This window comes from Scatophagus argus, chromosome 7 (genome assembly GCF_020382885.2).
Source record: "Scatophagus argus isolate fScaArg1 chromosome 7, fScaArg1.pri, whole genome shotgun sequence".
NCBI lineage: Eukaryota > Metazoa > Chordata > Actinopteri > Scatophagidae > Scatophagus > Scatophagus argus.
In genome coordinates, this window is record NC_058499.1 from 12,982,146 (window position 1) to 13,008,531 (window position 26,386).

The 26,386-nt window shown below is 42.8% G+C and overlaps 1 protein-coding gene across 2 annotated transcripts; it reads left to right on the plus strand.

Annotated features, from left to right (window-relative positions):
• The first annotated feature begins 108 nt into the window (after positions 1-108).
• Positions 109-25,717, plus strand: otogl (otogelin-like). 2 transcript variants are annotated; one of them, XM_046395332.1, is made up of 57 exons: positions 109-472; positions 884-926; positions 1,318-1,363; positions 1,624-1,702; positions 1,800-1,892; positions 3,128-3,282; positions 4,428-4,549; positions 4,760-4,965; positions 5,470-5,594; positions 5,942-6,048; positions 6,177-6,283; positions 6,499-6,624; positions 6,716-6,824; positions 6,907-6,953; positions 7,040-7,185; positions 7,307-7,433; positions 7,608-7,785; positions 7,858-7,982; positions 8,296-8,505; positions 8,763-8,931; positions 9,067-9,141; positions 9,381-9,424; positions 9,651-9,816; positions 10,584-10,691; positions 10,899-11,037; positions 11,870-12,004; positions 12,152-12,298; positions 12,379-12,498; positions 12,708-12,824; positions 14,787-14,943; positions 15,504-15,530; positions 15,636-15,815; positions 15,899-16,177; positions 16,264-16,381; positions 16,473-16,552; positions 16,710-17,575; positions 18,068-18,245; positions 18,367-18,509; positions 18,585-18,608; positions 18,734-18,826; positions 18,914-19,103; positions 19,624-19,841; positions 20,224-20,365; positions 20,460-20,645; positions 20,802-21,014; positions 21,302-21,406; positions 21,535-21,642; positions 21,799-21,900; positions 21,989-22,093; positions 22,240-22,280; positions 22,390-22,453; positions 22,667-22,845; positions 23,016-23,120; positions 23,195-23,314; positions 23,466-23,511; positions 25,184-25,263; positions 25,430-25,717. In XM_046395332.1, exons 1-57 carry the CDS (start codon positions 400-402, stop codon positions 25,628-25,630), a joined length of 7,794 nt encoding a protein of 2,597 aa, XP_046251288.1. In that variant the 5' UTR covers positions 109-399; the 3' UTR covers positions 25,631-25,717. The 2 variants fall into 2 exon arrangements, with proteins under 2 accessions (XP_046251288.1, XP_046251289.1); XM_046395333.1 differs by lacking the exon at positions 21,799-21,900.
• Positions 25,718-26,386: the final 669 nt, after the last annotated feature.

The window sequence follows — 26,386 nt, forward strand, 5'->3', positions numbered from 1 at the left end:
TCAATCTGTTGAAACCGTTCAGAGGTTTCTGTCTGGAGTTAAATTCTGCTCTCTCAGTTTGACTTGTCAAAAAAAACGTCTCCATCCAGCTCTTTTAATACCTACAAACTTAAGAACTTAAGCGGTGAAGACGTCCGTGAAGCAGCCACAGACCTGCAGGCTCACCCGCAGGCTGACAATGTTGGACGGGCAGAGAGCAGTGCAGGCTAACCTGCCCACACAGGTGTAAGCTACTCGTCATCCGCTCGCGGGGGGACGGAGGGGCTGTCGCCACCAGGTACGTTTTACATGTACGACCGCGCATCGTCCCGGTGCTGCCACACATCCTAAACCCTTTCCTCCCGGGACCATTGAGATGCACCGTTAACGTTTCAGCGAGACTTCCTTTCGGGCTCTGAGATGAACTTAAAGTGGACAGTGAAACGATTTCTTCTTATGTCGTTTTCAGTCTCCCACTTGCTGTTACTTGAGGGTGAGTCTGTGTTTTTCCAAAATTTTAAAATAGTCTTGGGTGTAAAGTTTGTTACACACATATTAACATGAACTAGTAGTGAAGATTCTTTATATTATTAGAAGGAATTGTTACGTATATTAAGTAACATATTCTTTAATTTGTAGTAACCTAATCTCTGCTTATCTACAGTATCTGTCATAGATAATTTGCTTTTATAAATACTGTAAAACATACATTTTATTTGTCTCACTGCATATTGTTGTGTCATAACATTGCATCTAATTAAATCATCACTTGACTCTGATGTGAACATGTTTCTGACTGGACACCTCTGGCTCTCGCTTTGGCTTCATCATAAAGATCATTTTAGAATAGATCAATAGCTGATAAATATTTTGACTGATCTTAACTTTAAAACTTGGTGTTTAGGAGCTCAGAGCCGACTTTCAGGGACAGAAGGAAGACTGCAGAGGTAAGTCAAAGGAAGAAGTTAAATAAATGATTCTCTGTCATTAATAGTGTGGCCAAAATATAATATATTATAAATATATAATATAAATATATTATAATATAATAATATAATATGTACAAAAAAACTGTCCCTATGATTTTTCAGTGATTGTCACACAGTTTTATAAGGTAAAACTAATGACTGCATTTGCACTTTCTGTTTCTGTCACTAGAGTGTGTGACAGAGACACTGTATGAGTATGTGTGTGTGAGTGTGTGCGTGTGTGTGTGTGTGTGTGTGTGAGGGTTCAGCAAAGAGTAGTTTGGAGGCTGAATTCAAAGGGTGTAAAGTGCACTTAAGTCTCCCCTCTGACTGTTTCTTCCCACTAATGTGCATGTTTGTGTGTGTGCAGAAGGGCTAATGCACTTCGGAGGAAACGGGATCTCCTCGGGGAGGAGGTTGGTACACTACACCTAAGAGAACCAGAGGAGGTCAGGGCACCCACATGCGCACAACACGCTAAACTGCACAAAGCTGTCTTTGTAAAGAATGAGACACACTCACTGACACTTACACTTTCTCCCACTCAATCTGAAGCATCTTTTAACTTATAGCAGCAGGTAAGCCAGTGGCACAGCACTGTGTCACGGATGCTGTAAAAGCTCGAGAATTACTGAAAGAACTACTCTTAAGTGTTTATTGTGTATTGTTTTCCAAGACATACAGACCACTGCTCTCGGAGGGCACTCTGTCACGCAGCATTTTACACAACTACACAGCCAGAGATGCCTCTTCTGGTAAATATGCTATGCGACCCTAAAAGGATTTATAGAAGCTTAAAACTATCATAGATACTGGGATAAGTGAACTTCAGTCTGTTCATGTCTTTCCCAGAATATTGCGGCTGCCTCAACGGTGGCTGGTGTCAGGAGGGGGGTGTGTGTGACTGTGCACAGTTCCAGGCACTGGGAGACCGCTGCCAGATCAGTGAGTAATGCACACACACCTACAGGTCTTCCTATCATATTCTTCACAAGCTCATTCGACAAGCACTATTCGCGGTATGCAACAGACTAGCTTGTTAGCAGGCTTGCAGCTTTTTAATTGATAGCATACAGTTACACACTTCATCATACAGGAATAAGTGTGTGTATTGTGAGATTGTTTGTGTGTGAGCGTCCGACTCTCAGATCATTCAGCAAACATCAATCACTGTTCCTTCATACCCTCCACAAGTAATTATAAGACTTCTCCAGATCTCTCATTCCTTTTTCTCTTTCTGTCTCTCTCTCTTTTTTGTACAAATGCACCATCATCCATTCAGTTCACCCAAAAACACACTGATAGACTCTACCCCTGCAACATCAGGTATAAAATCACTTGCACTAAGGTAATAGAGTAAGGGCTGAGTGATGGAGTTTCTGGTTTCTATATTCTGAACGGACTCCTTACACAGTATATCAGGAGATCTGAGGTCATAATTACTGTAAAGACATTTTTCATTTCGACTAACTAATGAAGTGCTGACACATGTTAAGGACAATATAGCTCCTGAGGGACCTGGAAGTGAACTGAGGCTTAAAATGACATTCTCATATAGAATACTTACCACAAGATAGGAAAAAAAAAAGTAAAGTTTTTTTTAATCAAAATCAAATAAGGTGAAAGCCAGAACGAGATTTATTCAGAAAAATAAATAAATTAAAGCTTAATTCAAGATAAATGATGAAGCTTCCCAGCTGTAATGCAAATTTGATCAGGGTATCAGTGCTGATGCCTCAGAACACATGCTCTGAAAATATTAAATAAGACTGGGAAATATGTCAGCTGAAATATGGGTATCTTGTAATTAATTAATGCAAAATGTTTCATTTCGGATTTTCATTAACATGACTAGCCATTGAGGGATAAAATTAGAAGATGTGACTAACTGTCACCAGCTCAGATTGTTGGGAAGGTCTTAGGCACCATCTTGGCATAGCGAGCTATGGGGAATTCCTGAAACAAAGGGCTTCTTAGAATTCGAGGTATTCATTTTTCACTGATAAGTTCAATGAAATAAAAGATGATGAAAGATATAAACATGATAAAAGGATGTATGACTTTCCCTCTCGGTTCAGTGAAGTGTCAATTTCTGCCAAATTAATTTGTCACCACGTAATACTGATCCACTTCATTATTTCAAGAATCTTGTCTGAACAAACTGCCCTTTTTCCTCTCAGTACCTAACCAGGGCCAGGACAGAGACGGCATCTGCAGGTCATGGGGTCAGCACCACTACGAAACATTTGATGGAATCTATTTCTACTTCCCTGGAACCTGCTCTTACATTCTGGCCCAGGACTGCAACTCAGCTACACCACAGTACACAGTGTGGGTAAGAGCATACAGATCAAAATCTCCCACTGAAGTATTTAAGCAGTATTTAACTTTTATGTATACAGTGTAGTTGTATTTTTTTTACAATAACATTATGCTCAAAGTCAGTCACACTGAAAGAATACACAAACCACATGAGGAAATAAAAGTATTAACTAATTAAATCAACCAAAGTACTACAAAAAGGAGTTTTGTAAGGATTATGTAACAGTAGGTTGCATGCCGATTAGCAGTGGTTGTAAACCAGTTAGTTAGTTTTAAATTATTTGTGTTTGGTGCACAGTATGTTCCTCTTGACCTATTAAATAATTTTGCACTTGAAATTTGGGAATGGAAGACACTTTTAGCGTTCTCCTGGTCGTCTCATGTTGCATTTAAATTTAATTTAATTTTGAACAGCTGAGTTTTTCAAACCTTGTTTAGGGATAAGTCTGGTCATAACGCTAAATTTGTGTTGCCTACAAATCCCATGAAAAGACTAACAATAAAAACTAAGAATAAATCTGTCCTACTAAAAAGTATTCCCTTTTTGGCCAAAGTCTGATATAACTTATTCCTCTGTGCAATAGACCTCTACAATGACCACTTCACTGACCAGCAGATTTAGGAAATCATTTAGCCCTTTTAAAGAACTGACGGTGTATTTAAGATCCATCTTTGCAAATGTGCTCCTTTAGCAGGAAATGGAGCAGCAAATGATCTTGTGACTTATAGCCACTGGCAAGCTGGGGAAGTCAGAAAGTTTTAAGAAAACATATTGTTGGTTCTGTGCTTTTTAATGCCGGTTGTTGACAATAACATAAATGTAGGCTATCACAAGCCTTATCCTTTAAGCTGACAAATAATGCTAACTTGCCTTCTTCCTAGCATCTCTAAGTGCTAACTGCATCTATCCTTTCTGTCATAAATTGCTTGAAAATCACTCAGGTAAGATCACTTGTTGGTGCAATTCAGAGGGACACGCCACAACAACCATTTGTAGCCATTAGTGGAAGCATCATTACCTGACAAGTGACTGTGGTTTTCAGAATGGCAGCTTTAGTTACATCCAGCTAATTTCTAATCTGTGACAACAAATTTCTACGCTTTTCCCCTGTACGACCCTTTTTTTATTCTCCCCCATCGTTCTCCTTGTCTTTTTAGGTCCACAACAGCAGAGTTTGTGACGAAAAGGTGTATTCATGTCCAAGAGCACTCAGTCTGTTCTTCCCAAATGAGGAGGAGATCCACATCTCTGGATATCAGGTCCACCAGGGAGGCCACAGGTGTGTGTGTGTGTGTGTGTGTGTGTGTGCGTTTGTGTGTGCAAAGATGTAAAAAGAAAAAAAGACAGGTCATTTTGAAGGACTTCAAGAAAAAACTTTCTTGATACAAAGCTGTAAGAACAGAAAGTGAAAAAACATGCAGTTACTGACCACACCGTACATCATCATTTTCTACTCACTTTGTTGATGCTTTTGTCTCTGGAATGTCAGGTTAAGTCTGCCTCAGACAATCGGTGGTGTGTTTATTGAGCGACTGGCCGATTACCTGCTGGTTAAGAGTGTGTTTGGCTTCTCTCTGGCCTGGGATGGAGGCTCGGGGGTCTATCTGAAGATGAGCGAGGAGCACCAGGGTGCCCCCTGTGGCCTGTGTGGGAACTTCAACCACATTGCTGGCGATGACCTCACCACTTCTCGCGGTTAGACCGGCCGGACCGGCCGCACATTCTCTTATCCCTTCTCTCAGCACCCACTCACCTCAATTATTATTGTTATACGCTCAGCACTGATCCTCAGCAATTATAGTAGCAGTGGGACCTGGAGAGACCAGAGTTGGAAGGATAGTGGAGAACTGATAATTTGGGGTTTGAATGGCTGGAAGAAGCAAACCCTTCCTCAGATGACCAGTAATATGAACTGCGGTTCCCTACTTTGTTTGAGCGGAGAGCAGAGTCCAGTAGACTGAGGATGAGCTCAGAAAAAGAGAGTAAACAAGTGGAAAGGCTCTGGCTGTAAAGCTGCTATGGACACAGTTCACACCCAATTTAATCAGACTTCCTCTTGATGGATGACTCTATTTTTATCAGACTTCTGTTTTATGTTTAATGTAATAATCTTTATCCTTTGTGTGTGCACATTTATCTCCTGTGGATTGTGTACTGGGTATCCATACATACAGTGTATGTGTTGACTGTGTGTTTTAGGCATTCGGACAGATGAGCCTGCATTGTTTGCTAACAGCTGGGCGGTGGACTTGCCTCATGAGAGAGCCTGTCCCTCAGTAGATCTCGACTTCAATGGGCCTTGCCAGTCTGAGTCAGACATGGACGTAAGAACCATCCAAATATTATGTCTGCTCAGTCTTATTATTGGCATGCACTCAGGCTGAAAATGTTAATGTATCATGCACTGCAAATGATACATTTTAATAAGGCACAATAGGCTCCCCACATCACACCATATTGTATGAATATTTTTACTACTTGATTGAAAATAAAACAAGTGGAGTTGTCTTTTTCATGATTAAATCTTTGGGCTGAAAAAATGTTGAGCTTTTCAGCCTGAGAGACCTTGTGCATTGAATGACTGCAGCAGAGCTCATTTTGCTGTCCTGTCCGTTCTTGTATTATGTGCATTACGTTCATACCACACTGTATTTATTGTGAATGTGTGCAGGATGCCATAGAGAAATGCAGTGCGCTTCTTTTCTTCCCATTTCTGTCCTGTCATGAAAACATTGACCCAAATCCCTTTGTGGCCAGCTGTGTGTCTGACCTCTGTGTGTAAGTAAAAAAAAAAAAACAACAACAATGCACTGATTATTGATACAAATAACCTTTAACCCTTTTTTCTCTTTTAATTGGTGTAAACCTAGTCAAAGAAGAAACCAATTATTTTTGTTTTTGTTTAGATCCGATGACGAGGAAACATTTTGTCGAGCCTTGGTTGAGTACACCCGAGCCTGCTCACATGTTGGATATCCAGTAAGAGAGTGGAGAGACAGCTTCCCTTCTTGTAGTAAGTTAACATACAAACACCACATTCACAGTGAAAAATAAATTAGTTCAGTCCATTTGAAAAAGAAAACAAAAAAAAAGTAATTTCTCAACCTGGGATCAATAAAGTATATCTATCTATCTGTTAAACGTCTCATTAAGCAGGTACATTTATAGTAGTTCAGCATTTATGTCATGCCCACGTTCTTTGATCTACCTTTGTGTGTTTTTGTGTAGATGACGGCTGTGAGGAGAGTTTTGTTTATAGAGACTGTATTAGTTGCTGTCCGCCCACCTGTACATTTGAAAAAGAGTGCTTGGGAACCAACCTACATTGTCTGGATGGTTGCTATTGCCCTGATGGTATTTAATCATCCTCTTAATTTCTCTCAAATTATGTGTAGTTGATTGACCTCTGAACTTACTTTAAATTTTTCATTCCTCTTTCCATCAGGTCTTATCTTACAAAATGGAACTTGTATCGCTGTATCTCAGTGTCCCTGTGTTTACCATGGTACATCATATGTGCAGGGACACGTGCTTCAACAAGGATGTAGCGTTTGGTGAGTGTGAACATGTATTAACTGACCGCACGTGCAGCAACGTGTCAACGTGCTGTTAACAAGCTGCATGTTCTGTTTTTAGTGTGTGCGCGGGAGGAGTGTGGAACTGCACTGAGAACAACTGCACAGGTGAGTTTGCGTTTTCAGACCGGTTAGTTACTGAAGGGGCCAACTGTGAATTCAGGTTGACTATTACACATTTTCTCTCTTCTCAGCTGAGTGTTCGGTGATTGGTGATGTGTTTGTGACGACATTTGACGGTAGGATGTTTCTCCAGCCGGGGGCGTGTCAGTACGTCCTGGCGAAGAGCCGCAGCAGCAGCCGATTCACAGTCACAGTGCAGTACACAACCTGTGCAGAGGTAGTGTGCATGATTACCTCCTTACACACAACACATGCCCACACGTCCACACACTCACAATCTCTGCAGTATTCTTTCTACATAGATGTAACCAGCCCTTGTGTATGGTATGTGTCCACAGCAGCAGGTGTGTATTCAGTCGGTGACAGTGGTGTTGGATGAAGATGTGAGTCATCAGATCACTCTAACCAGAGAGGGGGAGGTGATAATTGGTGTCAACCAGGCACCTGTCCTGCCCTATGTTGATGGTAGGATTCACAAAAGCCTATTGATATACCACAGGTTTAGATTATATATCAAATGCAGGTCACACTGAAATAGTTCCTATTTGTTATATAATTAAATAATTATTACACCTACTCTCTTTTACTGTTTATATCATCTCTGACCGTTGGTTTTGATGCTTGTTTCTGGGTATATAGATGCAGTGGAGGTGCAGAAGCTGACCACCGTGTTTACACTGCTGAAGACAGGGATTGGTCTGAGGTTACATTATGATGGTCGTGGAGGGCGGGTCTACCTGCAGCTGGACAGCCAGTGGCGTGGACAGACTCTGGGCCTCTGTGGAACTTTCAATGGAAATCTACGTGATGACTTCTTGTGAGCAAGAACTTACCCCTTACAGATCATTGGTGAGAATATCACTCTGCCTGACTATGTTTGTGTGTGTAGATCTCCAGCAGGGATGATAGAAGGCACTCCTCAGCTTCATGCCAACGTTTGGAAGGTTTCATCTGCTTGTGTCGCTCCAGTCAACCTGCCCATTGTAGACCCATGTGAGATGAACCAGAACAATGGTAATAATGACTACATCTTTTTTTTATTATTTTGGATATACTTGTTATTTCTTTTACCAGGGTTAATTCTATAAAAATTGAAGGGGTGGCTTGAAATCAAGAAACAAGGTGCCTTAGATGAGGAGGATAAACATCATGGATTTAAATGCCAGCTGCTCTACTGAGTGCACTGTACTTCCTGACATCCTAAATAGTATTGATTCCTAGGTGGCTCTGAGAGTTGTGCAGGCTTTAGTTGCATTGTATGTTAATTTGTACAGACCAGAATTTCAAATGTATTAAATGAGGTTGTGTGTGTGTTTGTATGTTGCAGTATTTTATGCATCCCAGTGTGAGGTGCTCGTGGGAAGTGTGTTTGCCCCTTGTCATGGCTACATCAGTCCAAACGTCTACCAGCAGCAGTGTCGCTACCAGGCCTGTCGTTGTGGGAGCAGCTGTTTGTGTACAGCACTGGCTCACTACGCTTACCTCTGCTCCAAACACGGAGTCAGCATCGATTTCAGATCACAAGTCTCTGAATGTGGTCAGTCTTTGGCTTTTGGGTTGTTTTTGTCTGTACTGTGTTAAAATACTTGTAAATGTAAAACCAGAAATGATCACAGATTGAAACTGTGCCATATGTATAGACTGGATATTTGTGTCTCCATCACAAGGCTGAAGGAACTTTGACGTGACTCACACAGGACACATAGAGTAACATGTACTAAGAGTCTGAGAATTGAATTTTCTCACAGGCACAGTATATAAAATGTTGCTTTGTGTGTGTATGCATGCGCACAGGAGTGGTCTGTCTTGGAGGCATGCTGTACAGCTCTTGTGTGTCGTCTTGCGGGCGGTCCTGTCGTGCTCTGTCTGGCACAGAGACATGTAACCCTGACGACTGCGCAGAGGGGTGTGGCTGTCCAGATAGCAGTTACTATGACGATGTGCGTCAGCGCTGTGTACAGCTGTAAGACTTCACCACCTCATATATCACCCTAATGAAGATCATTAATCGTTGTTTGGTAGAACCACATACATAGAGATACATAAAGTAATACATAGAGAGCATCATCATTAGTTAATCTTGTGAGTTTCTTCTCAGGTCTCAGTGTCACTGTTACTCCATGGGTGGTGTGTCACAGCCAGGGGAGGTGACCTTCAGTGCCTCTGGCCCCTGGTGAGTTACAGCTGGCCTTGACCTGCACTGAAAAGTGATAACTCACCATGGCTGCCCTCCTAACTGCACACAATGTGACATCCTTATACACACTGTCTGATACATTTGAGAAAGCAATAAAAGCTTGAGTGATTGTCAAATGAGACGTGGAGCACTTCAGCTAACCTTGTGTTTAATAACGTTACACTTTTTCCCAAACATTCACCCAATTTTCTCTCTCTTCCTGTCTCCTCCATCAGCCTGTGCAGAAATGGGAAGATGGAGTGTGTGCCAGAGGAAAAAGGTAACCTCTCCGTACTCCCCCCTCCCTTCAGTTCCTGCTCTCGTTTGCTCCAACAACAAAGTGCCGTTTCAGGCTCTGTCCCTCTTGCTGAAATCAAGAGCCTTATGTCTGGTGGTTGTAGCTTGTTTCCCATGACTGGCTGTTGCAGTTGATGTTTTAGGCAACTGAAGCATTGATTTTTGTGTGTGTGTGTGTGTGTGTGTGTGTGTATGCGTGCACACTGTAGAGCCAGACAGCGTAGAGGTTGGTGAATGTCCAGAGGGGAAAGTGTACCACAGCTGCACTGAGCAGAGAGGAGGTGTGGCCTGTGCACCGACCTGCCGTAACCTGATGTTGAACCTCACCTGCCCTCCCAGCACACCATGCATCCCTGGCTGTGTCTGCCCTCCTGGGTAAAATAACCTTAACCTTGAAAAACCTTCTGCCTTCCAATATTGTTGTTGTTTTTGCGTTTTAAAAAGTCCACATGGCGAAACATCCTATGCTTTTTTTTTTCCTGTGATTTCCATTGAGTCACTTCTCTTTGCTAATTATCTCCACATTGAGCCTAGAGGTAATCATGCATTGGGTTTTGTGGGTTTATATTCACAGCTAATCTTGTATACTGCTGGACCTAGTAAGATGCACATTCCTTGTGCACATTTATGACTGTATGCTCAAGGGCCTCTTGGGGTAGTAGTGATTCACAGTTTTGGTTTTTTTTCACAGTATTTTGGAAATTCCTTATTTTTTCCCCTTTATGCCACATCTGACATACCTTCCACACACTTGACAGAGATATGGACTTAACTGAATGCACTCTTGTAGTTCCATGATGGTGTAAGAATCTACCTGCAGATTCTGTAAAGAGTTATTTTGATCTATGCATTTCTAAGATTTTCATACTGTCATGAAGACAGCTGAAATCGGTGGCTACCCGGAAGCTAGAATGTTAGTCAGTAGACATCTGTAATGAATGGACAAAACCACAGGTATGCTGAACCCCCCCGCCCCCCCCCCCCCCCCCCCCCTTCTTGCCCTTGCCGACATCCACCCTCCATGTTATGTGTATATGTTTACTACTCACAAAAAAGGGAAACTGACTTACTGCAATATGAATTTGTGGTCAGGTCTCTGCATGCTCCTTATGTCCTATTTGAGCTGTGCTTTATCTATGAAGGCTGGTCCTGCACCATGGGCAGTGTTATTACCCGGAGAACTGCCCCTGTGTCTGGCTGGGCCTTGAATACCTGCCTGGAGAAACAGTGGAAACACCATGTTACAGATGGTACACACCTTTACTGTCCTGCCCCTTTCTATTTTAATGTTTTACTGCATTTAGCAGGTATTCTTTGCCATGTATAGTTACAGCCTATTTCTAACAATCTGTCTCTTTGATCATAAAATAGTTTAAAACAAAATAAAATGAATAGTTTTGTGATTCTACCTGATTTCTTTACTGTTCTCATGTGCATCCAACTGTTCATCTCCACAGTGTGTGCCACCGAGGCTTTTTCAACTGCAGCTACTCACCCTGTCCAGCTGTGTGTACAGTCTACAGTGACAGACACTACCACACCTTTGATGGCCTTGAGTATGACTACCACTCTGACTGTCAAGTCTATTTGCTTAAAGTGAGTAGATGTGTGTGGATCTCTGATAGTAAGTTCTGGTGTACATATACAAATAAAGGTGTTAGATGAAGTAGCTGGTGTATGGATTCAGTCTGGGCACTGAAATGTGAATTGGGTGGCGTCAGAGCGCGAGAGAGAGAGAGAGAGAGAGAGCGCTGGAGGAGCAAAGGAGGAGCATCCTCAGCATTTCCTGGCTAAGACTGATTTCGATCTTGGAAAGAAGATCCAAGTTAATTTCTAATCTTGGAAGAGAGAGTGTTTTTTAATTAGAGCAGATTAAGGTGTGTGTGTGTGTGTGTCAGTGATCTGGTGTGTGTGTTCTGGTGGGTGTGCACTGTGGTAATGTTAGCAGACGTTGTGCAAAGCTGTAGCAACACAAAGAGACCAGTGTTCACTTCAAACCCCAGTGCTCCTGCGCTCCCAGGGATATAGAATTAGAATTAGCAGAACAGGCCTTCCAACTCAGGCTCAACAGACTGCGGGCCACCAATCAGACCTGAAAAGAATGGGGAAGCAGGTCAGCGCTAGTTTTAGAACCTAGAGTTCCTTCCTCTTCTTGTCACCCCTCATGTATCCAAAAAAAACCACTGTTTCCTGAACAGGTAGAGTCATATTTCAAGTTTGAATCTGCCATGTGACAACCAGATATTGCATTTCTGGCTGTTGTTGCTTTTGTATTTTTTTTTGTGGGGGGGGGGGGGGGGGGGGGGGGGGGGGGGGGTTGTGAACAAACCACTGGAAATATTGTTGTCTTTATAGGACAGAGATGAAAGTGTCTGACAGGACTTACTTCACTCACAAGAGTTAACATTTTGTCTTCCTGTCTCACCAGAGTGCTGGAGAAACCGAGGTGTCCATTGTTGCTCAAAACAAGGACTGCTATGAGAGCGGCATTGTGTGCATGAAAATACTGGTCATTCACGTGGGACTTACCAAGATCTACTTCACCGACAACTCTGGCAACCCTGTATGGACAGTGGACACACATTCATTGCCCTTCTCTTTATCAGTCAAGCTGCATAATTGTGTCTCTTTCTTTTTTAAAAAAAAAGAAAAATTAAACACATCAAGTTGTTCCTACTAATACCAGTGTACTTTGTTTTTCCTGTGTTAGAGCCCATCCACTGTTGTAGGTCGAGGGTCAGAGTTTGAGCTTTGGAAAGCAGGCTACTACACTGTGGTCCACTTCTCTAATCAGGACCTGACCATCCTCTGGGACCGCAAAACCACTGTACACATCAGAGCTGGACCTCAGTGGAAGGTTGGACTAGGAATACATTTTGTAAATGAAAGAGATATAGAATCTGATAACATGACTCTGTGTCTGCTTTTTCCCTCCAGGGCCTTCTCAGTGGACTATGTGGAAATTTTGACAGTGTGACAGTGAACGATATGACCACCTCCAGCCACATGGAAGTCAATAATGCACAGACCTTTGGAGACAGCTGGGCCCTAGGAGAGGTATGAGTCAGCTTAGCTCCTGTCCTCCATTAATTCTTCCTTTCCTCTTTCTGTCTTTGTCTATCTCCCACTCACTCATCCTTTCACTCCTTTCCAGCTCACTGTTGCTCCTGTAGTTTATGTGTGCTTCCCTCCCTTGAGTCCACTGTGATATTTAAGAGTAATCAGACACTTGATCATCTCCTGTGTGTGTGTTTTGTGTGTTTCAGTGTGAAAGTGACTACGTAGTCGAGCGACCATGTGAAGGGGACTTAGGCAGACAGCCGTATGCCAAGAGGGAGTGTGCTCTTCTCTACAGCGATGTCTTTGCACCCTGTCACAATGTGGTGAGTGTCATTGAAGTGACACACACACACAAACATCCCTACAGAGCGAATACAGCTATAGAAAGGTTATCTTGCATGCAAGTGGGGGCCACAGGTCAGTGAGGGGTTATGGGAACAACTCTGAACTCATCCCAGTGAATACTGTTCTTCAGAGACCAAATGCCACACCAGATGCAGGGGCGCACACATGCACGGACAGGCACACAGACGCACACCTACAGAAAATGTTTTATTACAGTATAGTGTTTCTGTATGTGGCCAGCAGAGGGAGCTATTTGTATACATGCTAAGTGGCCACTGCATTAAGTCTGAAGACAAACATAACACTGCGACACCTGCTTCACTTAGCAGACTTAATTAATAATGTGCAAATAGTTAATACTTTCCATAAAGATAAACACAATGAACAATCTAATTATTACTGTCTGTTCTGTTGTTTGGTAGTAATTCTCCTCTAAAATAAGGGCTCTGTTACCACTGATTTGAGCTTTAGTCTTTTCTCAGTGGGAAACGGACATGAAAGGGAATGTAATGGAAGAAAAATATGGCCTTGTACTTGTTCGTCCTGAGCGTCAGAAAGATAACTGTACAGATCCAGCTTTTTACAATTTATTTCTTTGCGCACTGTATAAAAGACACTTCAGTTTATTTGATAAATTGGATGTACCTGCGTGATTCTTGCAAGTCGTCGCTGTCCGATGAAAAAACGTATCTCCACTCTTTACGTTTTTGACATTTTTCATTGTACGGCATGTCCGCATTCCTCCTTAGCAACTGATGTGTTGGGTATTTATACGACCATCAGTCAAACTGAAGTGTGCATGTCAATATCAGATTACTATTTTCTGATGATTTATATTGATTTGAATATAAATGCGAACCAAAAGCTTTTGTTAGCATAATGCGTTAAGTGGCGATACAGAATAGCCTGCAATCAAGTTTGGTGGGACATAAAAATGAGAACCGCACGTCGTTGGAGCGCATAGTAAAAAAATGCTCCTGGAAACAACAAATTTTGGAGATATGTTTTTTTCATGGGACAGCAAGGAAATTTAGGTTATATTCATATGGTTGTATTGCTCTGAGTAAAAGTATAAAATAAATCCAAAGAGTAGTAGTTCTCATGAAGATTTAATCTAAAAGGTCATGGTTAGAGTTTTGACTAGATACACTAGCTGTTCAGATTTCTTTTTAAAACAAAAATTGAGTAAGAAAGATTTAATAACACCAGTGAAGTTAACCAAATGATCTCCATATTCTGCGTGGAGAGAAAAGCAACCATCCGAGGTCATAGAGAATCCAGCTCCGTACACTCCTAAAGCTAAGGTTTCTTGAGATACAACTGTGTGATTTCTGTGACCCTGTGATGCGTCCTTGCCAGCAAAAACACAACACTCTGTGTTCCACTTACATTTCACAGATTTTATTAAAACAGATTTTTGATTGTTGGATTGTTTATCTGCACTACTCCAGAATACCTTTTCAGTAACATGATATTTAATTTACAAGGCTGCTGATCCGCTCAGGATGCAGCACAATACCTAATCAATATTTAAGTTTATCACAGCTAAATTGTTGATAATACAAATTAAAGTTCTCCTGAGATGAAAGCTGTTGTACTTGCACGTTACTGCTGCCAGTGTCGAAAACCAGTGGCCCAGTCAACCTTGCCTTTGGACAGACCAACTCATCGCTGATGCATTTTGTCTGTCTGTCATAGAGCTAATCTGATCCCTTCTGCACCAGAGGTTGACCCACATTCCTTTGTCCTGATATCTCATCACTCCTTCCCTGTTTGAATTATTGAAAACTACTCACCCTCTACACATGACCTCTCCTAGTTTCCCCCAGCGAGATTTGGCCTGGTTCACTTTATGATTGTTTGTTTGTGTGTGTGTGTGTGTGTGTGAGAGAGAGAGAGAGAGAGAGAGACCATGTAAACATTTTGTGTGTGCCCTCCAGGTGGATGTGGCCTGGTTCTATAGGAACTGCCTCACAGACACTTGCAATTGTAACCGTGGGGGAGACTGTGAGTGTCTCTGTACGTCCATCGCTGCATATGCACACAAATGTTGTCAACAGGGAGTCACAATACACTGGAGATCACCCTCTGTCTGTCGTGAGTACACACACACACACACACACGCTCATAGTATGTTGTTCTACTCTGTCAGGCTGTGAGATGATAGAGAACAATAGAAAAACGATCTTATCTCACACTTTTTAGAAAAGTATTTTTATGCATCATTGGCTGGAGGCATTAAGTTTGCGGGTTGTCAGTTCGTCTGTTTGTACGTACGTCTGTCTGTATATCTGTCCATTCCATTCTCATTATATTTCAAGAACGCTTTGTGAAAATGTCTTTGGCACAAACATCTACCTGGATGTATCCGAGAATTCACAAACTAGTTATGACAAAATTTCATACAAATATCTAATAAGATAAAATGATGAAATGACGTGATGATTTTAAGACTGGTCATTTCATATAAAGTATAAAGAAAATGTGCTATGTTGCGATCTGTATGTTACCTGCATATGAAACGACCCACTGGAATATGAAATATTGTTTGTATTGCACAGCCTTAGTCTGCCTGTATTCTGCTTTCTTTTTGAATCTCAGTTACATGTTACCTCAGATCTGAAATGCTTTGTAACTTTTGAACTGCTCTCTTTCAGCCTATGACTGTGAGTACTATAATCAAGGTATGTATGAGTGATAGGTAGTCATTCACAGAGAGCTGTTTTGTTGACTGTCATTTCCCAACCTTACACTCTGATTTCCTCTCTCTATCTTTCACCTCCCCAAAGAGCTCGGTGATGGCCCATTTTCCTTGGTGAGTGCTGTTTTTAATGACACTATGTTTGGAGTGAATCGCACCAGCAGCTCAGTTTTTCCTCTGGTGAGAGAGAGAACAGGGAAGTTGCCTGCTCCAGGTCTACTGTTCAACTTCATGATCACAGCAGGCCTGCAGAAGGACAGAACATCACGTGAGCATCCATATAAACACGGTTACATGCTACTACTCTCTCTTTTTATGAGCAAATTAACTCTTATTCGCCTCTTTTCCCAGGTGTCCGAGTGGTGTCTTTGGAGTCTGCAGAAAGACCAAACTATTTCCTTGTCGTGTCAGGGCACAGCAGTCTTCAGATGGAGCGTTGGAGTCGAGGGGCCGACTTTAGTCGAAGGGCAACCTTTATTCAGCACCAGGGGCTCTTTCTGCCAGGTCACACCTCTTTCGAGCTTGTCGGCCATCCTGGAATCTTTCTGACACTGACACGCACTGCTGCACGAGCTCAGAGATATGACAGCTCAGACGGCTTCAAAGGCAGCAGCAGCTTCAAACTGGAGGGTTCGGAAACACAAGCATGTATCCAACACACACACGCATTTACATAAAAAACTAACTAATCAGGTGTTTTTCCTCTCCTCTGGTAGAAAGCAGTTTTGTGATACCATACCGTATGATGTGTGAGTGGCGCTACCAAGCCTGTGCCAGTCCTTGTGTCCACACTTGCAGCGACCCAGATGCAACACGCTGCCAGTTCCTGCCTCCGTAAGAGGCTTGGCTCATCAAAAGCACTCATTTCACAGCTAAAATAATCTATGCATAATTCAGGTGCTGAAATAGTTTCTGTATGTTGCAGTGTCGAGGGATGCTTCCCACGTTGTCCCAAGAACATGGTCCTTGATGAAGTCACCAGAAGATGCGTCTACACAGAGGACTGTGCGTACAACGGATTGATGTTTTGTCTTTAATGCCATTAATAAGTTAGGGTTTTCTCGTGCTATATGTATCTTATTTACTTTTCTGTATTTTTCATCGAATAAACGTGTACTTATTAATATTACATTGTTTATATCATATTTATATTATCGACTAGGTGTTTCCCTTCCCCCAACTCCAACACCATTTGCATATGTGACACGGTCCAACAGAACCACCACAGCACCACCAACAACTTCAACAACAACAACAACAACAAGCACTATGACTATTACCACAAGGCCTTCAACCACAACTACTACTACCAGTACCTCTACAACCACAACCACCCCAGCCACCACCAGAGCGACGACTACCTCCTCCACCACTGTCAGGCCTACAACAACCACTACCACTCCTACTACTCCCAGTACAACATCAGCCACCGAGCGTGTCACCACTCCACTTACCACTGTTGTTTCAACCACTCTCATTCCCTCAAGCCCACCAGCGATGACCACTGTCAGCACAACTGAAATGACCCCCACTCAAACTACAGTAAGCACAGGGGTCACTTCAACAGTCACCACCGCAACACCATCCATTCTGTCCACTGAGGCTACAGTCCCCTCGTCTCCCTCTCCTTCATCACCGGCTATTTTTCCTTCCACCACCTTGCTCCCAACTCCCACCACCCCCACCATTGCCACAACATCTCCAACATCAACAACTTCAACCCCATCTTCTCCAACCTCCCCCTCTACACGGCCACCACTCTCTACAGATGTCACAACTGCCACGACCTCCACCACTTCACTCCCTGAAACCACCACTGAAACAACAACCATTCTTCAACCTTCACCGGATTCTACCACCACCACAGACACCTCAACAGTTGTGACAACAACTGAAGAACTTCCTACAACCATCGAGCCCACTAGTGAGCCAGTAACCATTGAAATAATCACCAGCCCTGACACCGTTCCTGTCACAGAGGAAGCATCAACCACACATCCTTTCCTCTTGCCCACTTCTCCCTGCATTGTAAGTGTTGCTGCTGTATTTAAAATTCAGTACACAGCCACAACATACTGTTCTAAGCATGCACCCAAACACCTTGAAGGTAAAAGTGTGCTGACTTGATTAATTGGGAAAGTTAGGCTAAGTCTACTGTGTAATTGATTACTTACATGAATGGATGAATTTACAGTGGTTTCAAGTGTCTGTAGACTTTTTCCCCAATGTTGTGATAAAGTGAATTTCCCCAACATTGTGATTACTCATATTTGAAAAAGAATAGGTGAAGTGTCTTATTAGTGTGATATTAATAATATTAATTAATATATTAATTATAGAAATTACATTCTAAAACATTAAACTATCAATATGTGTTTTACTGATATGTGCATAATCAGTCTGTTTCTATGCTTACAGTTAGGCACTATCTAGGCACGAAAAACAGCTTTAAAGTTACAAAATAGAAGCGCCAATGTCGTGACATGTAAACATACAAAATGTTTGTCTTTGTCTCCACAGCCTCCATACTCCTACCGTATCGATGAATGCGCTGAGCTGATCTGTTTCAATGGAGAGCTGCTGCTTCACAACTCCTCTCTGCACTGTCGTTTCAACACCACCCAGCCCCAGTGCAGTCTGCTGGGCCTGCCCATCCTCATCAACACAGACGCCTGCTGTCCACAGTGGCAGTGTCCCTGTATGTTCAGTTGTTCCAAAATCCAGTTTTCTTTCAGTAACAGGCAGGCCTGGTTATTAGAATCCATCATTTACTGGGATGATCTGTGCTTGATGTTACTGATACAGTTTGCTTCTTCCAGGTCGCTGCACTGTGATGTCAGACCTGCGTGTTATCACATTTGATGGCAACAACGTGGCCTTGTATGATAATGGCTCCTACATCCTGGTTAACCTGCCCAGAGAGACTATTATTGGCACTGTGGAGAAATGTCCAACTAGCCAGGTAACATACAAATGTGTTTCATGAGAAATCTAAAAACAAATGTTTATTTTGTGAAATGTTTTCTCTTTTTTGTAGAGTGTAAACTCCATCAGACGAACCGTGAGTACAATCTTTTCTCATCATTATCATTCCCACAATTATGTCTGCATCATTATCAAAAGCTATTATTGATTCACTAAATATTATCTCTTATCGTTGCGTTTTATAATTTCCCTCCCTTACAGAGTCCGGCAGGTGGAACATCTGGTTTGTGTTTTAAGAAGCTGAACATTACTACAGCCTCTTACAGAATTATTATCAACCGACTGGATCGTAAGGTGAATCTCTTTACCTAATTCACTGCAGAGGGTTTAGCTTGTCCTACGCAGATGACTTGTTTCTTGTGTGTGTCCGTCTGTCTCCAGGTGACGGTCAACTACAGACCTGCTAGACTTCCATTCTCCCGTCACTCTCTTTATGTGGAAGACACAGGCAGTATGTACCTGATCCACACCCCTGGCGGAATCAGCATACAGTGGTATCACAGCACTGGCATTGCTGTGTTGCAGTACATCACCCCCTATAATGCGTCTGTGCCCACGCGAGGCCTGTGTGGTGAGTCTATACAAACTAGGGCTGTGGCTAACTATTGTTTTTATTGTGGATTAATCTGCCAGTCTTTTTCACAATTAATTACAACAGTCCAAAACCCAAAAGACTTTAGTAAAGATTTAAGAAGCTGGTACCAGCAAATGTTGGATATTTTTGCTTGAAAAATGATTAATCAATTATGAAAACTGTGTTTTTGATCAGATAATCTGTTAATCGACAAGTAGTTGCAGCTGTAATACACACAAACACACTCACACACATGCACATAAACACCTGTTGGACTGCATCAGCACCAGCCCCATTTATCTAAGTGCCAGCTATCAGCGCCTAAAGGCTTAGTGTCTAAACAGCAGACATCACTTTGACTTGACTCATTATGGGAAATGACAATTTGAGATGTTGGGAGCCATTTGGTTGAATTAGACAGTTTCAAACACATCTGATTCTACATTTATGTTGCTCACTGTCAGCAGCAGTAACACATACACATGCACACCAAATAGCTGTCTGTCTGTTGTGTCAGGTTGCTGTGACGGGAACCCAGAGGATGACCTGAAGCTGCCCAATGGCACAGTGGTCAGAGAGGTGGGGGACATGATGCTCTTCCTGCAGGCTTGGAGAGTCCATACCACAGATGAAACCGAACACATGCGCAGGGTTGGGGACAACTGCACCACCGGGGACTGCTCCATCTGCCTCTCCATGCTTCGCCAGAGAGCCTTCACACCGTGTCACAGCAAGGTAGCTGTAGTATTCACAGAGCCTTTTACAAGCTTGATCTTAAAACATGTGTTTAGTTATTGTGCCGTGACTTCAATTCAGAAAAGATGGATTCATTCATAGATGAATCAATGAATTTAAAATCATTTATCAAGAACAAATGGAAACGTTCTCTGGGTCCAGCTTTTCAAATGTGAGGATTTAGACATTGTCTCTATTTTATGCCATTGTGGGTTTTTTTTGGGGAATTTGAAGTGCCGGTCAGATACAACAAGATATTTAATGACAGCATTGTGGGAAATTGTAATTGTGTGAGCTAAAAAAAAGTTAACAGATTAATTGATATTTAAAATAATCATCTGTTGAAGCCTGACATGATTTTGGCTTGGTTGCCTGTTTGTAGGTCACTCCGGAGCAGTTCTGCGACATCATGTGGGCGGGGGACCTGCACTACAAGGATCACCAGTGTGACTTTCTGGCAGCGTATGTGGCAGTCTGCTACACACATCAAGTGTGCATCAGCTGGAGACGACACAACTTCTGCCGTAAGGAGACAAAGAAAAGACACACATGCACGTAGATGTACTCAGTCATGTTTCTCATTTGCTCTCGCATTGTTAAATGCCTGCCATCCTGTAGCATTGCGGTGTCCCCCTGGAAAGGAGTATCAGCCATGTGTAAGCACCTGCACCAGCCGCACCTGTCTAAACAGAGAGTACTACGAGGAGACCACCTGCTCCTTCATCAGAGAGGAGTGTGTGTGCCGTAGTGGAACCATCCTGCACCGTGCTGACTCCCCTTACTGTGTAACTGAGGATCGCTGTGGTGAGTGACAGAGTAATTACCTGCCTTTGCGATGAAATCTACACGAAATCTACAAGAGAGTCTGAATAAGATTTGGGCTATGTGTTACTGTGTATTACTCCCAGACTGACATACAGCTGTAGCATCAGTGTATTTACTTGGGTCTGATGTATCCAGTGTGCACAGATAATGAGGGAAACCCGCGGGCCCCGGGCGAGGTGTGGAATGGCTCTGCTCGCAGCTGCTGCCTGTACAAGTGCATGGAGAATGGCTCTGTGGTGGCTGTCGAGCCAGACTGCAGCTCTGTTCCTACACCACTGTGTGAGAGGGAGGGAGAGTATGTGCTGGATGTAGTGGAGGAAGGAGCCTGCTGCCCAAAGAAGATCTGCGGTGAGCTTGGAAATGAAATTCGTCTTTGCCAAGCAAAGTGTCTGACCCAAACACGAACCTCTGGAGATTGCAGTCTAGAGATGATGGTTTAATCTTTTCCCTTCATTCTGCCTTAGAACCGACCCTTTACAGTAGTGTTATATTGGTGATGAGGATCCACCATTGCTGTTGCTAACCAGCATACCCAAATACTTCTAATTTCAGAGACCAAATATCAAATACCAGTGAAAAAACCAGTGAAATGATATTTTACTGGCCATCTTTTTTTCTCCTTTACCAATTGTCAGAGTGCAACATGACCATCTGTGACAGTGAAGCTCCACCTTGTGATAATGGAAACAGGCTTGTGATTGGTTACAGCGCTCTGTCCTGCTGTCCAGAGTACAGATGTGGTGGGAACAACCTTTAATTTCTCCTCTCTTTTCTCCAGTGTTCTTAGACATCTTGTAACCTATGTTTGTGATATTTTACCTGAACTTTTACTTTCACTTAACACTTTGCTGTGACTGGTCTTTCTCAGAGTGTGACCCCATGGCATGCCCTCCTGTGTCTGCTCCCAGCTGCAGGGAAGATCAGTTCCTAGTGGAGGTCAGGGGGGAAAAACCCTGCTGCTACTCCTACCTGTGTGGTGAGTTTTTTGTTGCTGTTTCACAGGCCAGTCTCTTAAAATTAAATCAGAAGTCTGTGGTGTGAGGTTAGCCATCTCCCGTGTCTTCATCCTTGACAATTCCCTCAAATACAGCAACAAAACTGAATATATTGTTTGTGTTATCTGTCTGAGTAGTCTGTGAGTCATGTATTGAACCAATTCCAACGTGTTCACATGGAGAAATTCTGGCTTTGGATCTTAACAACAGTAACAGCTGCTGTCCTCAGTATCATTGTGGTAAGTGTGTCCGTGTGTGTGACACTGTGTGCATGTGTGTTTTTGTGTCTTCAAAGTCACATTTATACTTTCCTTCCATGTGTTACAGTGTGTGATGTCAACCTGTGCCCTGAGTCATCTGTAAGCTGTGCACCTGGTCTCTCTTTGGTTCAAACTACTGTCCCAGGGCTTTGCTGCCCACAGCACCACTGCGGTACACTCACACACATACATCCTATTTGTTTCTACCGTGTGTGTTGAGTTGACGACTGGAATAATCCCAGAAATTGTTATGCCTGTCACGTACTTGCATAAACTTCAAACCATCTCTCTTTTTAACTTTCTCCATTTTATTCCCAGAATGCCAATGCGAGGACAGCTCTCACCCCATCTGTCAGGTGGTAAGTCAGCAAAAAGCTGCATCACAAGTCACTGTGTAATCAGGTTTTTGCTATACGGAAGGAAGAAGTGAAGCAAATTCAGTTAATTCAGCACTCTGTTTTCTCTCAGGGAGAGGTGCTGGTCGAGATTCCAGACAGCAGCACCAACTGTGGGTGTCCTCAGCATGCATGCCGTATGTGTAACAAAAGAACGAAAGCTCACAGACACACACTTGTCAACACTGTGACAATAGACACTGCTTCATTTATTGCTTCATTATTTTTATTCACAGGGCCCATTCATATTTAAAATGAGAAAATTAATGTCTCTTACAGTATAATAAATAAATTATTTATCCTTTTGTTCCAACATGTTTTGTTGTGTATGTGTGTGTGTGTGTGTGTAGAGAAGGCAGAGGTGTGTCTGTTCCAAGGGGTAACAGTGCTGGGCCCAGGTCAGTCTCTGGTTCAGTACCTTGAAGGAGAGCTGTGTTACACTGTCCACTGCCTGCATCACAGGGATCCAGACTCTGGCTTCTATGCCATGGAAATTTCCTCTGTCAACTGCTCCCAGAGATGTGGACCAGTATGTATCCAACATATTTAATACATTTTGACAGATCACAGTCAGTGTGAGAAGCATATTTTCTGATTTAATGTCTTCAGCTGTAACTTTTATACCATGCTTCATCCAATCCTCTTTGCATCTGCATCTCGTACACGTCGTTAATTTCTGCATTCGCCTCATCTCTTCAGCACCAGGTGTACGTGCCGTCCACGGACCCTCAGGTGTGCTGCGGTTCCTGCAAAAATGTCTCCTGTACTTTCACCAACGAAAACGGGACAGCAGACCTTTTCGCTGTAAGAACGAAACACATCCACCTGCGCTCAGTGCTCCCCTTTCAGAGTGGGACTGATTCTGATCGTGTGTGCAGGCAGGGAGTTCCTGGGTGGAGAACTGTACACGTTACGACTGCATGGAGACAGCAGTGGGAGCGGTGATTCTCGCCTCTGGGGTGGTTTGCCCTCCTTTCAATGACACAGAGTGTCTTCAGGTCAGGACCTCTGAATGTACTGTATGTGATCGTAAGGTTAAACCATTCTTTTTAATAATTACTATGCTATTGTGCTTGCCTGAATATTTTGGAGTTGTTTGAATATTGTTTACCATTAAGTTTATTTTCTCTAACTGTTCTCTTCCCGCAGAATGGTGGTGTAGTTCAGAGCTATGTGGATGGTTGCTGCAGGACATGTGAGTCTCCAGATTTATTAGGTGCTTCTGGTAATGCTTTGAGCTGTCACGCGAAGGGGTGAGCGCCTTGTTGTCTGGCAGTGGAGGGGCTTGTTGGCTGAATGGTTGTAGAGGGTGGAGATTAAACCTGTTGTTGGCCGATCACTACATTTCCCACAATCCCTGTCTTTCCCGGTTTGTCCCTATATCTTCTGTTGGCATACAGAGGAGCCAGGACAGCTCAGGCAGAAGAAATGCTTAGTGAAAAATTAAATAGAATGATGGAATATTATAGTTCCACTCAACATTTATTTGTCATTACTAAGTGAACACATCACTACCTGAGCTAGTGCTTTCAAGAGGATGACCTGTGAGCTGTTCTTCATGTCTGCTTGACAGAATAAGAGAAGAAATGTCCAAGTTGTGTAGATTAAACTTTTAATAAATGTGCAGTGGTGACGTTTTGTTTCCCTGGGAATTCAGCATTGCAGCCTCGCCTGCTTGCCTGCTTTAGCAGTGACCTTGAAGTCTGGCTAATCAGGGTGTTCCAGGGTGACCGTTTTACCAATGAGATGTTTCGGGGGTTAGAGTTTGGCGGCCCTGCTGAGCTTCTCTTTGTAATACATCAAATGGCTGAGTTCTTTGGCTGGCTGGCTGCCTGGAGTGACCCAAAAAACAAGTGAAAACCATGTGCATGCCAGCTGCACCGATTCTTTTGTGTGTTTGTGTGTGACTCTCAACTGTGCCTTCTGAACCAAACGTAACCTTGTGTGTGTTCTCATGACGTTCTTTGAACCGGACGGCTGCGGTCCTGACGATGCTCCCAGGTTCTGGAGTGGGTGTTTTACCATTTACCGTTAATCCCGTAACCCCCACTGGTAGTACTAACTGTGACACAGGTACCACCACCTTGCACTTTTCCCACTGCATGATTCTTTGGCATCCTGACACACAGTGACTCATTCAGTTGCACTTTCAGGCTCTGTGCGAATGTGTGCGGTGAGAGTCTATTTTTGTGTTTTTGTGTCTTGTTTCTTCCTCTCCCTGATTAACCCCCAAAAACACAGTATAACAAGAATAACATGTAACCTTGCATATATCTCCAGTGTGCAACCATCCGTCAGACAATATGCAGTGTTAAACATCTGAGCAAAACAAAGCTTTAATGCCACTTCTGAGACAAAATAAGCTCCAGTTTTACACAGTAATCCATTACGAAAATACTGGAGATCATCTATTCTTTTCATACATTCCATCCTTACACCAAATCCTTTTGACCAGCTTTGATTGGCTTAAAAGTAAGGTTAAGTTTAGGTTAGTAGCCAATAGGAGAGCCGGATCTCTGCTGTGAGAACTGTGCCCTCCCGTCACCCAACTGTCCATCAAAGCAAGCTCCTACTGCTGGGCAACAAAGAGCCCTGCTCAATAGGCCTTTCAGGTTTGTGTGAGTGGCAGATCTCCTTGGTAAATTGATTAAAGGGTGTGTTTGTGTGTGAACACATGTTTACCAGTGTGTGTATAAGTGCGTGTGTGTGTGTGTGTGTTGCCAGTGCATGTGTGAACTTGGATCCTCATGTTTTCTTCTGTTAAAAGGTATGTGGTGTTTGCAGTGTGTTTATATGATGGATGTCTGGAGTTGCTCCTGAGTGTTACTCTGTGTGTGCATTTTACCTCTGTGCGAACATGTGTGCAGGTAAAGAAGATGGTAAGACATGTAAACGCGTGGCCATTCGAACAACCATCAGAAAAGATGACTGCAGGAGCAATGCACCGGTGAGGGCAGAGAGACACGCTGACATAAAATGTCAGGCTGAACTGCCTGAAATGAAATTACAAACATTGTTTTTTTGAAAAAAAAAAAAAAAAAGAAAGAAAAAAACACCCACAGGTATTGTGCTATTATTCCCCCTGGCATCATGCTGCCTCCCTCCTCTCATAGGTAACAGTCTATTCTTGTGATGGGAAATGTCCGTCTGCCACCATATTCAACTTTAACATCAACAGTCACGCCCGGTTCTGTAAGTGCTGTCGCGAGAGTGGACTACAAACCCGCTCCGTTACGCTGTACTGCTCTCGCAACGCCACAGTCGTGGAGTACAACTTCCAAGAGCCTCTTGACTGTTCCTGCCAATGGAACTAAAAATGGGATTCCAGTCAGAAAAAGCAAATAAGAGCATAATAAATGAAGAGTGTATATGAATAGAGGGATAAATGGCAGGTGGGGGTGTGTATGAGTGGTGGTGGTGGTGGTGGAGGGGGGGTATAAAAACCAGCCATGTATCATTTTGTGCCTATAGCTCACTTTACAACACTGACCTTGAGTCATAGTTGTAAGTATAAGAAGTTGAAAATAACTGCTATAAGAGGGAGATTGTTTCCATGTAGTTTTGTCTTTATTTTCTTGCTGTGCCAACCCACTCTGCTTTCTAGAGCTTTCACATCATACTGCCATTAGCCTCTTATATTACTTCTGTATTTTAACAGTTGATATCATGTTGACACAGCAGTTGCTTTTGTTATACGACTATATCTGCTGTTGTGTTCAAACACTGTATGTGCATTTTGAGATAAATTTAGCCTTTGTACAAATGAAAGTGTTATCCGATGCTTTGTTTACTTAGAAAAGTTCAGTGAGTTTCTAAAATGTCATCTTGGTCGTCTTTGTAGTTTCTTTATCTTGAAGTAAAGTAGGTGAATAAAAGATTTAACAGTGTCTCTGTCTGATTTATGGCGAGGCTGACCGACCTGCAGTGTGTCCCCTTCCCAGTGTTGTGTTCTCAAATCTTCACACACTCATCCTGATTCAGCATCTGTAGTGCTGACATGTGTTTGTATTTCACCTCTGAGAGGTTATTGCTGCGTGGGAGTCACCTCTTCATAACAGAACCCCTCAGCA

Coding starts and splice junctions, on each gene's coding strand:
- otogl (XM_046395332.1), top strand. CDS start 400: ATGAACTTAAAGTGGACAGTGAAACGATTTCTTCTTATGTCGTTTTCA. Junction 21,015..21,301: donor CTGCCCAAAGAAGATCTGCG/GTGAGCTTGGAA, acceptor ACCAATTGTCAG/AGTGCAACATGACCATCTGT. Junction 25,264..25,429: donor ACTGCAGGAGCAATGCACCG/GTGAGGGCAGAG, acceptor CTCCTCTCATAG/GTAACAGTCTATTCTTGTGA.